The 15387-nt window shown below is 63.2% G+C and overlaps 1 protein-coding gene across 2 annotated transcripts in view; it reads right to left on the bottom strand.

Moving 5' to 3' along the window:
* The window catches only part of PIEZO1 (piezo type mechanosensitive ion channel component 1), a 59554-nt gene that overhangs the window by 12429 nt on the left and 31738 nt on the right, over positions 1 to 15387 (bottom strand). For both annotated transcript variants that reach the window (XM_059667064.1, XM_059667066.1), the window contains exons 3-22: positions 11172 to 11294; positions 10216 to 10258; positions 9963 to 10101; positions 6823 to 6991; positions 6459 to 6672; positions 6198 to 6369; positions 5971 to 6084; positions 5811 to 5889; positions 5080 to 5180; positions 4306 to 4566; positions 3609 to 3720; positions 3350 to 3528; positions 3125 to 3273; positions 2856 to 3038; positions 2345 to 2457; positions 2006 to 2166; positions 1695 to 1871; positions 1033 to 1158; positions 731 to 931; positions 46 to 250 (exon numbers count right to left, since the gene is read on the bottom strand). In XM_059667064.1, the coding sequence (XP_059523047.1) occupies positions 46 to 250; positions 731 to 931; positions 1033 to 1158; positions 1695 to 1871; positions 2006 to 2166; positions 2345 to 2457; positions 2856 to 3038; positions 3125 to 3273; positions 3350 to 3528; positions 3609 to 3720; positions 4306 to 4566; positions 5080 to 5180; positions 5811 to 5889; positions 5971 to 6084; positions 6198 to 6369; positions 6459 to 6672; positions 6823 to 6991; positions 9963 to 10101; positions 10216 to 10258; positions 11172 to 11294 (3021 nt within the window). The remainder of the gene's footprint in view (positions 1 to 45; positions 251 to 730; positions 932 to 1032; positions 1159 to 1694; positions 1872 to 2005; positions 2167 to 2344; positions 2458 to 2855; positions 3039 to 3124; positions 3274 to 3349; positions 3529 to 3608; positions 3721 to 4305; positions 4567 to 5079; positions 5181 to 5810; positions 5890 to 5970; positions 6085 to 6197; positions 6370 to 6458; positions 6673 to 6822; positions 6992 to 9962; positions 10102 to 10215; positions 10259 to 11171; positions 11295 to 15387) is intronic.

Genomic DNA, 15387 nt, shown 5'->3' with positions numbered 1-15387 from the left:
GCCGTCCTCCTGCCCACACCCGCCCGCAGCCTGCACCCTGCTCACCAATGCACAGTGCTGGGGGGATGCCCAGGCACAGCAGGTACTGGTACAGCAGGAAGAGCGTCAGGAAGAGGCAGTAGTTGGGCCAGAGACGGGCGATGGCCCTCCGGCGCCGGCGGGTGAGGATGGCCACCAGCCAGCAGCCGTGCAGGATGACCATAAAGTTCATGCGCTGCCCAATCACGTTCACGGCCATCAGGAAGCAGATCTGGGGGTGGCAGAAGGGCAAGAGGAGATGAGAATGGGAGACGGAGGGAACTGGTGGAGGGCCTTTCTTGGACCTGCCTCCAGGCAGCCGGGGGCCCAGCAGGCTGGCTTGGAGGGTCACAGGCAGCACAGGGAGCAGAACACCTTCACCTCGAGGCAGGTGGGCCTGCAGCCTAGGCTCACGGCAGCCCATGCCACGCTCCTGGAGGGATGGAGAGGCTGGACGTGGCTCCCCCGTGCCGGGGGGAGACTGAGGCTAGGAGGCTCTGGCAAAGCTGAGACTCTGACCCAGTCTCCAGCCCGAGTCCTGGCCCCCCTGTCCTCACCCCACAGGCCAGCCTTGCCCAGGAGAACACAGCACTCTTGGTGGTCCACCTCCTGTGCCCCCAGGCGGCCCCTGTGCACTTGTACATGGCAGATGCTCAACCAAGGCCCCTCCCCCGAGGGTGGCACAGACCTCTGATGGTGAGGGGCGACTCACCTCCAGCCCAAATTTGTAGAAAAAGAAGTTGATGAAGTACTTGACACAGCTAAGCAGGTCCCGGTCCAGCTGCTGGCGGGTGCCTTCGATGCAGACGGCCTGGGCGGGCAGCGGGGCCAGCTGGTGCTGCCGGCGGTGGTGCTCCTGGCGCCGGTACACAATGGCCTCGAACACCAGCAGCAGCAGGATCTGCAGGTGGTTCTGGGGAGGGGGACAGTGAGGCCCTCCAGTCCTGCCTCCAACCCCCGAATGCCCCAGTCTCCTCGGTCCCACCCCGCCCGCCGCCTTGGCCCTGCTCTCACCTGGATGTAGCCCAGGTTTGGGAAGCCCTTCCGCACCCCAAACCAGTTGGCCGGGTCGATGGGCCCCCGGTACAGCAAGGACTGGTTGATCTCCGTTTTCTGCAGGTTGGTGCTATTGGGGAGGGGCTGGGAGACGGGGGCAGTGTCAGCACCTGGCCCCCGCTGGTCACTGGACGCTGACCCAGCCCTGCCTTGAGTCCCTGTCCCAACAACAGCTCCAGAACAGGTCTGGGCCAGGCCACAGCTGCCCCCAGCCAGGGATACGGGGGTGCTGTCAGCCTCGAGACCACCTTAATGGAGAAGGGGACAGGGTGACTAGGGATGGGGAGGCTTCAGCAGGGGTCGTGGGGGACGTAAAGAGAAGCTCTGGGCAGGGGCTCCCCTGAGCGGCCTCCCCCTCCCCCGTCTGGCTGGGGCTCCCCTGCGCTTGAGGAGACATCTGGCCCCGGCACCACCTCACCCACGACCTGTATTTCAGCAGGGAGTTAGCTGAGTCAGGACGCTTCTCTAGCCCAGACACCCTGGCATGGGGAGTGGGTCCCCCCTGGACCAGGTCGAAGGACACCTCCTCTGGGCAGCTCCTGGCCCCGAGGACGGCCCTCTGCATCCGTCCCTCACACCCTGCACTAAAGGAGCCGTCCCTGCAGCCCCGCGTGGCGCACCTCAGTGCAGTTGTTGGAGTACTTGTGGGGGCTGACGACCTTGAGCTGGTAGAGCATCTTGCACACGATGATGATGCAGGTCCACACGGTGGACAGACAGGAGGCCATGGGCCGGAAGCGGGGGTAGGGCAGGGCGAAGGCCCAGAGCACCACCAGCAGGAGGTTCATCACTGACACCTGTGCGACAGCCAGGCAGGGGGGCTGAGCCAGGCAGGCGGGCACTCCCTCCTGCGGCCCGGGATCAGGGGAGGCCCACAAGGTGCCCCGAGGGGCCCACTGCAGACAAGGGAGGTAGGTGTGTGTCCTCTCACCTCCTTTAGGGCCACCCAGACGGTGTACAGGGCCACCAGCTTAAAGATGTGCAGCTCCAGCAGGCGTCGCACAAACAGCTGCACACGAGTGAGGACGTTCGAGAAGCTGGCGGACAAGTCCAGCAGCCGCTCGGCCACCAGGCCCCATTTGTTGGCTGTGACTGTGGCGGAGGGTGTGGAGGGGGCAGGTGTTGAGAAGGGAACAGGCACTCTGGACCTGGGGCTGTTCTGTCCTGGGTAGACAGGACTCCCCTGGGGCTCATAGGGGACCCACCCGGCGACCCGGCTCCTTGGCACCCTACACTCATCTCTCAGGGGCTGTACTCCCTTCTGACTTACCTTCCGGGACCTGCGTGGCCTGGTTGGAGCCAGCAGTGCCCAACCCCTGGTCCCTGGGGGCTTCCTCCTCCTCGTCTTGCTGCAACAATGGGGTCCCGCTCACTGCGTCCTGCCTGGGACAGGCCCCGGAAGTGTCACTTCCTCCCAGTGCTCCTGCCCTCCTGGGCTAACAGTGCCCCCTCCTGCCTCTGCTGGGTGACCTGTGCTATTTGTGCTGCAACCGTTAGGTCAGAGCATGCGGCCCAGCTGACTTTCCACCGTGGAGACCCCGCTGGGTCAGAGAAAACATCCCCTACCTGAGGCCCCTCGGCATTTGAAGACGATGGCCAAGGCCTTCCCACGGCTCCGGGTCCCCCACCCGAATCCCACCAGCCGTCTTCCCCGCCCCGACGAGGCCCTTCTCTGTGCAGGTTCAAGGTGGAGACACTCTGCGAGCCCCCGTGCCCCCACTGCCCACCCCCCACCAGCCAAGACCAGAGCCCGCACTCCTCAGAGGCAGGGGCGGGCGCACCTGTGAGCCCAGCGGGGGCGGCAGGCGCCGGGCAGGGGGATGTGCTCCAGGTCGGTGAGCTGCATGAAGGGCCGGTGAAAGTAGTGCAGCTGCAGGATGCAGGCGAGCAGGAAGAAGCCAGGGATGAGGATGCTGGAGAAGAGCTCGGACACGCTGAACTGCTCCAGGCCCAGGTCCCCCAGCCTGCGCAGGGAGCACCGTCAGCGCCGCCCGGGCCCTGCAGTCCCCAAGCCCGGACCTCGCCCGCTGCCCACCCACGGGTGACTCACTGCTCGTCAGTGAAGCCTGTCAGGTTGCGCCAGTACATGGGGAAGTCCTGGAACTGGAAGGTGTAGACAGCGATGAGCACCAGCATGGTGTAGGCCACCACCAGCCACCAGAACACCTTGAGCAGCTTCCTCCACAGGCTGTAGTAGACCTGCAGGACGAGGTGTGTGAGGCGCCTGCAGGGAGGCCGGTCTGCTTGAGGGTCCCGCCTGCCCGCCCCCAGGTACCTGGAAGAGGGTGAGGCAGAGCAGGAAGAGGAACATGTAGACGATCTTGTAGACGACGAGACGGCCTGCGAAGCTGACCACGATGAACATGCCGGCGCACACGTAGATCCAGTACTTGACATAGATGCCGGTGACCAGCTCCCCCAGGCTCCGGAGCAGCGTCCGAGTCCGCGTGGGCTCTGGGGGCCAAGCCAGGGGACCCGGGTGTGACCTCAGGGTCAGGCGGGAGGGGGCTGGCCCAACTGCCCCGCCCACTCACCTGTGTCCGCCACCGTGACCTCCATCAGCGCGGTGGGCGTCTTCTTCCTCCTCAGCAGCTTTTCCTTGACAAATTGGCGCAGCAGGAGCCAGAAGGTCAGGGTATACAGCAACTGCGATGGGGAGGGCAGTGTCACTGAGGGGTGGGCAGCCTGGCACCCCTCCCAGAGCCAGGGCCCAAAAAGATGTGGGCGGGGGGACCCCAGCAGGGAGGCGGCCAGCCCGGCCCTGTAGGAACAAGCTCATCCTGTTGCTTATACACCTGCACACAAGTTCATGCACAAGTGAACACGTGCACACTAGGCTCATACGTCTGCATATGTTCACACACATGTATGTAGAAACTCATATGTTTGCATGCACACCTGCATACACATACTTGCACACAGGCTCAAACATCTCACACAGTGAGATATGACCCACTGAGGCTCAGGGCAGCACGTGACACTAACAGAACCTATGCTAGGGCGACCGGACAGTGCCCCCTAAAACACAAGGTCATCACTAATGCACTCCAGCAACTACTCTGGGCCGGCCAACAGGGACCCCGTGGTGACCACTCAACAAGGGCCTGCCCTCCTGAGCTCCCACTCCACGGGGAGCTGGCCCACACACAGGATGGCACTGTCTTGGGTCCTCACGCAGACACCCAAAGCACCAGCACATGCTCACAGGTGCCCCGGAGTGAGGGCACTCACCATGGCACCGAGGTCCAGGCAGGGGTAGCGCGTGTGCTCCAGCCCCAGCTGGCGCAGGCTGACGGGGCCCAGGGTGGTGGGCAGCTCCGAGCGCAGGTCCATGGCCCACACGTAGCGCAGGCTGCACAGCGCCAGCCCGTAGAGCAGGATGAAGGGCGAGCAGAGCATGGCCATCTGGTGGCGGCTGCGCACAGTCCAGATGAGGCAGGCCCAGAGCAGCAGCACGAAGGTCAGCCAGCTGTGGTAGGTGATGCTCCACACCTGGTGGCAGGGGCCGGTGGGCATGGCTGCACAGTCCACCTGGCCCCGTCCCGACCTGCTCCCCCGGATGCCGAGGGGGCAGGGCCCCAGGGAGGCTCAGACAGAAAGGCAAACATGCCCATCGGCCTGGAGCACAGTGGCACAGGACACACGCCACCCCCACACCACACATGATCACACACACATTCATATAGATGCACACACATGCACAAATACCTTCACACACACACTCACAATGCATATACACACATGTTCACATACATGCATGCTCTCACACATACATATGAACACATGTTCACACATACCCACACACACAAACACATGCTCTCACACACTCACACACACGCTCACATACGCAGCTGTGGGCTAGCCAGGGTGACTCTTGGCCAGCAGGACACAGCTGCCTTCATTTCTGGTGAGGACGCATCAGGCTGTGAAACATGGGCCACCATCCACCTCGCATACGTGCGAAGGAACCCCCGGGAAGGGCCCACCAGCCTGGCTGCTCCTTACCATCATGGCGATGAGGGCACACACGTAGCTCTGGTCCATGATGAGGTGGCCCAGGCCATGCAGTGGAGATGTCTCTCTTGGCTCAGCCAGCCTGGGGTGCACTAGAGGGTGGTGCCAGGGTTACCTGGGAAGCTCTGACACCAACAGGCCAGACCCCTCACCCACACTTGGCTTTGCCCTGTAATGTGGCTGGGTGCGAGAGCAGCAGCCCAGCGGGAGGAGGCTCCGGGGGCAGAAAAGGCAGGCTCCTATCTGGCACTGCCCCCACTGCCATGTGACTGGGCGTCCTGGCCCTCTCCAGGCTGCCATGTCCAAGGCTCTGAAGAGAAAGAGGGACAAGATGGCTGGAACCCCTCCCACCTCGGTGGCTATGCAAGTCCTCAGGCGCCAGCTTTGAGGCCAGTGATTCAGCTCCTGCTTTGTGCAGGGGCAAGTCACAAAGTGGAATCAAGGCTTCGGGCAGAAAGAACACCCAGAAAATTGCCCAGTCCTACCCAGCCGCCATCTGCCCAGATGACAGACAGGCACTCTGGGCCTCTGGGCCAGCCCGGGGCGGAGCAGTCCAGTTCTCCAGAAACTGGGAGGTAGGTGCCCCGGAAGGTCAGCAGCATGACTCCAGACAAGCACAGCTGGAGGGGCCAACATGCGAGACAACCCAGTGGCCACCAGGGGGCAGCAGCAGTGTGCCCACAGAAGGTGATATTTCTAGGCTGCACGGTGTGTCTACTCACAGGGGCGCTGCTGGACCGGGCTGCGGCTACTCAGGTCATGCACGATGCAGTTGTCAGCCTCAGGGTCAGGCATCGTGTGCTGAAGAGGCAAGCCAAGACCTAGTGAGCCAAGCCCACGGGCAGGTGGGCTCACCCCCATCACTCAGCCCAGCCTCCTTACCTGGGTAGCACCCTCCTCCTTGGTGGCTGCACCCCTGGCCTTGTCCTGGGGCCAGTGGTCCACCTCAGTCAGCTCCACCTCCCGCTCCTCGACACCCTCAGCCGCCACCTTTTTCTGCAGAGACCAGAGCAGAGCTCAGTCCCCCACCCTGCCCGAGAGCCATGGCCTGACGGGGGACGGGGTGTCCAGAGGAGTGAGGCAGGGGAGCGCTGGCCCTGGGCGCCCACCTGGCCGGGGGGGTGGTGTGTGCGGAGCTTCAGGAGTGAGGTCACAGTGTAGTAGAGGAGCAGCAGGATCCCGGGGCTCACGTACACGGGCCAGTCGTGGCTGGTGTTGAGGGCCAGTGAGTTGGAACTGGAGCAGTTCGTGTGGGCCACGAAGTCCTTAAGACCGAAAACCCTGCCGAGAAAAGGCATGGCACTGACCTCTGGACGGGAGGAGGGCAGGGACGAGGGGGCAGAGCAGAACCTGTTCAGATGAGCCCTCACCTGGCCCAGATGCCAGCCGGTGGGAGCATGTCCTGGGCGAAGGGCATCTGGTAGCAGTAGAGGCAGATGAGATGACCGGCGCCAAAGCAGCCCACCATGACACAGAGTGTGCTGAAGCCCAGGGGGCTGATGGGAAAGTGACAGGCCCACCAGGTGCAGATGCCCAAGAAGAACAGGAAGTAGACGCTGGAGAAGGCCGAGGGGTGGGCAATGCCTGCAGAACCGGGCAGAGGCATGCAGGGTCATGCTTGGCCAGGGCAGGGCGAGCTCTGTCTCACTGGTCAGCAGGGAACTCGGCAGGTGTGAAAACCCCTCCTGGTGTGACGTTCGGTGCTGGGATCCCCGCTCCCTGCCCAGTGGGTACCTGCCAGCGCGAGCAGCACGAGGGCCAGAGTCCGCCCGGCAGCCACCAGCAGCCAGTGAGCTGTGATCCGGAACCGGGCAGCCAGCCTCGACTTCCGCTTGGGGGCCAGCACAGGGGCTCCCTGCAGCTCCACCGGGGAGCCGGTGTCCACTTCCCTGTCATCGTCTTCCTGCCACGGTCACAGAGAGGGATGGAGGTCAGGGGCATGGCACTCAAGCCACCAGCGCCAAGGGGCTGCCAACCTGAGTGTGGACTTGTGCTGCCCTTCTTGCCCAAAGCCCACTCACCGCCTTCCCGCTGCCTCACCCAAGTTCACAGCCCTGCAGGCCTTCCTGGAGGCAGCCAGCCCAACCCCAAAACACGCTCCTGCCAAGCCCTGGCACACACGATGACTGACCGTGCGGGCTGACCGTGGACTATTCTAGAACCACTCAAGGGCCTCTTCTTTGTCTCCCATCTAAGTTGCCACAGATTTCTGCATGAATCTGCAAAGCCCCTGGCCCTGCTCAGTTGGCTCCTGAGAGGCCTGCGCGGAGCCCATGCCTTCCTGCCTCGTCCTGGCTCTCCCTGATGTCCAGGAAACAGCTGCTCCAGGAAGCCTCGAGCTCGGCCACAGGAAGCAGGGTTTTTGGAAAAAGGAAACCAGTATGTGCACATGTGCACTTCACTGCCCAGTTACAGAGAACCTTCCACGGCTACACTTGGTTCCAGGGGCTGAACCAGCACTTTCCTACAAGTAAAGAAGCAGCGGCTCAGAGGAGACCCCAAATTACGTAGCCGTTTGCATCCTGCTCCCTCTCCACTGCCCGGGGGCCTCTAGAGAACGAGAGATGGACCCCAGGGGTGTGGCCAGGTGCAAGGGTCTCCTGGGGCCCCCAACAGCTCTTCCGGAAGCCAGCTGCCCAGGAAGACACAGGATGACCCTTCCAGGCCTCCCCTGCCCATAGTGGGGCCAGAGATCCAACAGGGCCTGCTTCCTGTGGCCCTAGCTCCAGGCTTCCTGGAACGGAGCTGTTTCCTGGACATCAGGGAGAGCCAGGACGAGGCAGGAAGAGCACGGGCTCTGCGTCGATGCCGAGGCCCTGCCCCAGGTCCTCCTCTGCAAAATGCACGCCCTGCCTGTGCCTTTCCCAGCCACTGAGGCAGCACTAGGCATCTGGGCTGAGAGCACAGGCTCAGGCAGCAGGCGACCCGGTCACATCCCAGCTCCGGGGGCTCATACGCGCAGCCTTGGGCAAGTCACCTAACCTGAGTGTTTCCCTGTCCATCAAATGTGGGTGGGGACCAGACAGGAGAGATGAACCAGACAGGTCCTGTCTTCACAGAGCCTGGGGAGGTGTGGGTTGTGCCTGAAAGGAGGGGAGGGGCAAGCCAGGAGAATAGGCTACAGGCTATTTAGAACCCTGGGTACCAGAGCAGGCCTCTGAGTTGGAACTTGTAACCGGGGTTCCCTCCAGACACCAGAAAGCAGAAGTTGGAGGCCCCAGATAGCCTGGAAGGGAAAGATGGCTGCTAGAAGGTGGGGCAGCCAGGCCTGAGCTCACCCGCCCACAGCCTGGCCCAGGCCCTGGGAAAGCTTCTGAGAAGGTCTGTGAAAATGAGCATATCTGGGAGTGGAAAAAACAGAGGCGGCAGCTGGGAGAAAGACAGGTGCTGGGGGCTGCGTGTGGTGTCCAGCCTGGCCAGGCCTGGCTCCCGCCCCGATTCAGCTCCCACAGGCCATCCCGGGAAGCAGGGCAGACACATCTCCTCACCTCCCACCAAGGCCCATCTCCCCCCTCAGAGCATGCACGCACACGGGTATGACAATCAGGACACGTGCACGTCCAGATTGTGTACACCGTGTGTGTGTGTGGGCTGCTCCTAGCTCTGGCTTTAAACCTGGCTTTGCTTTGAGGTCTGCCTATACCCGTAGCCCCTGGGTTGGCAGGATGGCACAGCTCTATGCCACTGAGGACGCTTGGATGAAGGTGACATTTCCTGGTTGCCCAGCAGACCAGAGCCCAGCCCCGATGGGCAGCATGGAGTGAGGGGCTGACCCCTCCTGCCCATCCACAGATTTCTGGAATAATCCAGCCCCTTCCCGGCAAAGCTGTGGATCCACTAATGAGGAAACCAGAGGCAGCCCTGGCCCATGCGCACACTGTGCCCACGTGCTCCTGTGGGGAAGGTGAGGGCCAACTCTGCTGGGAGGGGGCCCCAAGAGCAGGGAGGAGGGAAGTCCCAGCCCTGGCTCAACCCCCCACAAAGGCCTGAAAAAGCCACTCAATCTCCAGGTCCCTCCAAAACGTCGGTGCCGGCCTTGCCCCATGCATGGGGCAGCAGCGGGTGGGACAACAGGCTGGGTGAGCTGCAGGCTGACTCGCCCTGACCTGCTGGCTCCCCTCCACGGGCTCTTCTGTAGGTCGAGGCCCTCATGCCCCATGAGCCTTAGCTACTGAACAAAGGGATGCTGGGGGTGGGGGGGTGGAGAGCCTGTGGCCCCCAGGAGGTTCTTATGCCAGGACCCCTGCACAGTCACAGATCCCTCCCAGCCCTCAGACCAGGCCCTACTGGAGGGAGGGCCCAGGCAGGGACCCCAGCATCATGCCCTGCCCAAGCAAGACCCCCTAACCGAGGGCAAAGCCCTCTAAGGACAGTGTCTGGCTTAGGGCCTTGCCGGCCTGAGCCTACGCAGCCCCCACCTGGCCCACAAGCCCACGGACGCTGCTATGGATGTGGCTTCTCAAACATCCACCCCTGTGTCCATCAGTCCATCTGTCTGTCAGTCCCTAGGTCTCCTTGATGGTTGGCGCAGACCTTCCTCCAGCACTGCTGACTCCCTCCTGCCCTATGGACCCAAAGAATCTCCTCCAGGATGGTCCCTAAGGGCACGGACACTGTCTGGGTGCCCCACAGGGTCCTCCAAGAGGGGCCCTGCCAGGACCATGCCACATTGCTAGTGCCCCCCTCCCATGAGACACGCATCGCCTCTCCCCTCTGGTATCCCGTCTTTTCATAATTAGCACATATTCACTCTTACAAATAAAATTCCACATTTGTTAAAATAGAAATAAAGAGATAAGTAATCCTCAACTGTCCGGATCCCAGCTCTAGAACGCCCCTCCCCCCACATGCGCATTCTGCCCGCCACAGCTCACCGGCTCCTGGCAGGGCTGGCTCCGTGGGGCTTCCCGTGTGAGGCGCCGACAGAGGCCAAGGCACACAGCCGAGACCACCAGGATGCCCAGGTCGGGGGCCACCAGCCGCACGGCATTGGGGATGTCCTTCAGGTCCAGCCTGTGAAGGGCAGGAGAGTCCATTGGTCAGCCCAGGAGGGCGGGTGCCAGCAGGGAGGGTGGGGGCCCTCCCCCTGGGCCTGGAAATCCCAGATGGAGGCAGAGGGGGTCTTACCTCGTGACCCCGACAAGTCGGGAGAGGTTCTCCCAGCGGCTGCCTGCAGAGAAAGGCACAGGGGAACCGGGTCAGGCGGGTGGGCTCTGAACACGCCCTCCTGTCGCCTGGAGGCCCTGGGAGCCCCAGAGGCATGGAATGCCTGGTCTCCAGGGCCCCTGTGGCTGGTACCAGGGATGCTCAAAAACAGTCTTTACTGAGAGGGAAACTGAGGCCCAGCCGGAAAGCCAGGTGGAGCAAAGGACTTCAGTTCTGCCCGGCAGGGCCCCAGTGGCTGGGCGGCTGGGCCAGGCTCTCGGACCCATCAGCAGAGCCGCTGCTCCTTGGGGGCTGGTATGGGGAGACCTGGTCTCAGAGCCACCAGGACCAGGACCAGCGCAAGGCACCTGACTTCCCTCCAGTTTCTAACCTGCAGGCGGGGCACGTTCATCACAGAATGAATGGGAAGTCGGTGCGACGCCCGGCCTGCCATGTGGGACCTGGAGGGAGACCCCAGCCAGGCGGAAGGACTGGGAGCCCAGTGCTCCCTCGCCTGAAGGCTGGGGTGTCGACGCCAATGGAGCTGGAGGGCTGGGGGCCAGCTGGCGATACCGGCCGTGGGTGAAAGGGCACAGGCAGTGAGTCTCCAACCCCAGCAGGGGAAGAAGATGCTGACAGAGGGGAGGACCTGAGGAGACCAGGGCTGCCCCCAGAGCCGGACTCCAGCCCAGCCCCACGGTCGGCCATTACTGGGGCACTTTCCTCGGGCCATCTCGGCTGGACAGAAATCAGACAGGCACCCGGATGGCCCTTATGAGGCAAAGCCTGGGTGAGACAGGGCAGCCAAGCTCCCAAGGAGACCTGAGGTGCCTGCAGGGCTGCGGTGGCTCTCTCTCCCCTCCAGCTCCAGTTAGCCACTAGCTCTGCCCCAGGCCTGCTGCTCCAGGCGCCCCCTCCCCGCCCTCTCAGTAACTCACAGTTCGACCCCAGAAACTGGTCCAGGCCAGGCACAGTGTGCAGGCATATCTGGAAGGTAAGGTGGGCTGCCAGGAAGAGGAGGCTGAGGACCAACAGCGCTCGGAGGAGGCGGCCGGTGTGACCTGCGGGCAGAGAGAGGGGTGAGGCCAGCCCTGAGCCAGGCCCCGTCAGCCAGCCCTGGACACACCCCGACCGTGCCATGGGGTCTCGGGGGGCCGTCGGCAGCTGCTCTCACGCAGTGCTCGTACCATCTCACTGACCACTCACAAGGGCCCCATGGTTGGGCACTATCATGAATCCCAACTTATGGACACAAACGAGGTGACGGGACTTCCCAGTCACAAAGCAGGGAACAAGGGCACAGCACAGCAGCCCGCCTGCTGCCCGGGGCTGTGGGACCGTTGGGGGCAGGAGCCAGCACAGAAAGGAGAGGCCCCACACTTAGGGGGTGTTTCCCTGTCCATCAAATGTCGGGGGTGGTTTGTTCACGTGTCCGGCGAACACGTGTGTCACTGCTTGGCCTCGGCCACAGAGCGCGACTTCACCCCCGGGGGGACTGAAAACAGACACCAGGGCTGATGGGGGGCGGGGGGCGGGGGGGGAGCCTGGCTCTCCAGGAGGAGCGGGACAGCCTCCCTCTCGGGGGCTGTCATGCAGCTGAACGCTCCCAATGTGTGTGTGGAACGAGTCGCTGCAGAGAGGAAAGAGGCTGCCGCGTGCCGGTGCCTGCTGGGCCAGGCAGGGCTGAGCGCCTCACAGGCCTCCCTTCACCATCCCGCGGCCCACCTGTGGGAGGGCCCTGAGGAGACCAGGGCTGCCCAAGAGCCAGACTCCAGCCCAGACCCACGGTCAGTCATTACTGGGCACTTTCCTTGGGCCATCTCGGCTGGACATAAATCACAGTCAGGCACCCGGATGGCCCTTGTGGGGGGGAAGCCAAGGCAGAGCTGGGCCCAGGACCCCGTGAGCGCAGGTAGGAGCAGCCTCAACAGGTGCCCTCTCCCCTCCTCACCTGCAGGCCAGGCAAACACAACCAGGGCTGAGTCCTCTAGGCGGGAGGCCTTGGCTGCAGGAAGGGGCTGGGCAGCCCACGCTGTGCAGAGGCCAGCACCACAGACCTCCACTCGGTTCTCACTGTCGCACTCTGAGCTCTGAATCTGGGGTTCAGGACACCAGCTGTGCCAGCCCCTGGCCTTTTGGCAGGAGCCCCCAGGCCCTCACCCCTGTTGGCGGGCTGCTTTGCTAAAGACAACTTGCAGAGCAGCTGCCCCTCTGTCAGCTGCAGGGGGACAGTTGGAGTCACCATTAAACCAGCTCTTTTTCTCCTGCCCAGAGGCTGGCAAGCAGAGGGCCCATGTCCCTTTTGCTCACTATCTTTCAGCACAATCACTATTTGTTGAACAGACTCAGAGCTCCCCATCTCCCCTCTCCCAGGGCTGGCCCAGCAGGTGGCACTTCTGGAGTGACATGTGGGCGCACATGGTGAAGGACGAGTCCGTCATCATTCACCCGCTGTCTTGCCTGACTTTACCAAGGGAAGCTGGGCTCAGAGAGGGCACGGGGCGCCTTTGGGCAGCCCAGAGAGGCACCAGGCAGGACCTAGACAGCTTCTTTGCCTCACCCACTTCGAGGTCCCTCCCAGCCCTGACATTCGGACCCTTGGATTACAGCCTCTGACCTGTAGCAGGCAGGGGTGAGCAAGGAGAGCAGGGTGGAGCTGGTGGAAGAAACCACCCACTGGCAGGAAAGAGAAATGGAAAATGAATGGGAGAGTCTGGCCCTGGGCCCTGGCTGGGCCCCTCTGCTCACAGCCTCAGGCCAAGAGGAGGGAAAGGCCACAGGCCTCCCTGCAGGAGGACTGAGCTGCCAGTGGGGCGTTGTGCAGGGTTCCTCCCTACCAGGAACCCACAGGAGCCACAGGGTGAGGAGCAGAGCTTCCCCGCCACTCCTCAGCCTCCCCTCTGCCTGCCTCACCTGCATGCTTCTTCTCCTGCAGGTCTGGGAAGTCCCAATGGTGACAGGGTGGGAAGGCGCCTGCCCAGGGCCACCCTGTCCATTCCATGGACTCACCCTGCTCCCAAGCCATGAAGACCTGAGGCTGACCTTGCGGTGCTTTCAAGACTGATGGGCTCCTGGTGCACGCCAAGGCCTGAAGGTCAGGGAGGGAAGCACCAGGCCTCAGGCCCGTCAGCAGGAGAGTGAGATGACCGCCCACCTGGCTCGCGCCTGACAGCCTTCCTATCCCGCACCCAGGGCATCGCCTGGCAGGCACAGCAGATGTCAGCACTTCCCACCGTCTTGCCCTCCCCTTCCCGGTTCATTTCTCAGTTGGCTGCAGGGTCTTGGAACTGCCTGGCCCCCTGCCTGGCACTCAACACACCGCCTACCAAAGCTGGGCTGCTCTCCCACCTGCCCAAGCCCCACTGAGCTGGGAGCGGCGAGTCCCCTGGGCCTGGGAATTCACATGTGGATGGCGGGCAGCAGGGATGAGCCAACCTACAGGGCAGCTCTGGCTCTGGGTAAGCAGGGGGTCAGGCAGGTGAGGGATTCCTGCATCTGCTCAGGAGGGAAGAGGGGTGCAGCTGGGGCCCATCCCATTACAGATGTTGAAAACGGATCCGTGTAGACTCCGAGGTTCAGCCCTGAGTATCAGGAATGGCTGCCATTAGCAGGCGGAGAAGGGAGCTGGGGGAGTCGGGAGGAGGCTCATCTGTTACAGCCGCTGGGAGGTGCTGCCTGCCCTCTCCCCTGGGGACCTTCTGTCACTCACTTGCCACGCAAGGCTCGCACAGGCAGGGAGCACCATAGAAGGACAAGGCCCTGCCCTTGCAAGGCAGGTGCCCCCACCTTTGTGCCTGGCAAGGGGGTGGTTGGGCACAAAAAATGCCCATCCTGCAGGGGCTGGAGCTCCCACTTAGGGTTTTACGCTCAGGCAGGAAGCTCCAGAGAAACAGGAGGAGAGGCTAGGAGATGTGGCCCAGGACGGGGGGGGGGGGGGGGGGGGGGGTTGGGGGGGGGCTCCTCCCAGAGAGGGGCTTGTAAAGGAGCATCTGTCCGACTTAGACAGGGAGCCCCCCAAAATTGGCTGATGGTGGCTGCTCAGTCTGCAAAGGCTCCAGAGGGTCCTCAGCAGGGTCCTGACTCCCACTGCCCATCCAGCGCAGTTCATGGACCCCCGGCCTTCCACCCTCGTGTTCCCTCTGAACTGCCGTCCACAGGCCCGGCTCACACTGCCCTCTTTGGGGCAGCCCAGTCCCTTGCAGATGTGGTGCCGGCCCAGGGCCAAGCTCCTGGCTGTGATGAGACTCCCCTCCCGCCCCCACACACAATGAGGGCAAGAGCCAAGCATGGTGGGTGGGGTAGGCGTGGGGACCCCTCGGGGCGGCACAGGGGTGTTCCAGGAAGTGCTTTGAGAAGCCAAGGGAAGGGGCATCTTCCAGTTGTCCAAGGTCCCATCTCATCCAGGAGGGTCCAGAGAGGCGGGGCAGCGTGGAGACAGGGCAGGGCAAACCAAAGTCTGAACAACGAGGCTGGGGCCGTCACCTGCTCTCTGAGAGCTGGGCCGGATGATGGGAATGACACCTGGGGCCCCTCATCCCATCATCCAACAGACGTTAGGGATCCTCAGGCGCGCTGCTCTGTGACAAGGACCAGAAAGGGCCCTGCCTGCCGGGCCCTCGCCCTTCACACAGCACCTGAGTCAGGGCAAAACCCCGGGGCCCACCGGGCGGGGCAGCATGAGGGCTCTTGCCCTAAGGCAGGAAAGGGCTCCCCGAGTCCCTACGTGTTAATCTGGTCACAGGGAGCGGACCCTCGGTCTCCCTAAGCTTCTGTTGTACCTCGCCCTGCGGTGACCTCCATGGCACATGGCACATGGCCCGCGCCCGCCGGCCCTGCCCCTGCTTGGCAGCCCCTAGTGGCCAATGAAGGAATTGGAACTTCCTGAGGAAACGGGCGACACCTCTGGGATCCTCCCCTTCCTGCACCGGAGCTCCACCCTGGCTCCCTGTGGTCAGGCCGATGCCCCTGTGGGGATGGGGCCAGGGATCAGCGCCTATGGGCCGGGCAGCTTCAGACCTCATCCAGGTGCCAGCGCCAAGGCCAGGCCATACAACTCAGGAACCCGGGGCCAGGCGCTCAGGCATGGGCAGGCCTCCCACCTTCCTCTTTCCCGCCCAGAAAAGCCCACAGTCTCCCTGTCTCTGATGGGCCTCT

Source organism: Myotis daubentonii, chromosome 15 (assembly GCF_963259705.1).
Source record: "Myotis daubentonii chromosome 15, mMyoDau2.1, whole genome shotgun sequence".
Classification (NCBI taxonomy): Eukaryota; Metazoa; Chordata; class Mammalia; order Chiroptera; family Vespertilionidae; genus Myotis; species Myotis daubentonii.
Note: the sequence above shows the minus strand (reverse complement) of the source record. Positions and strands in the feature narration are given on the sequence as shown.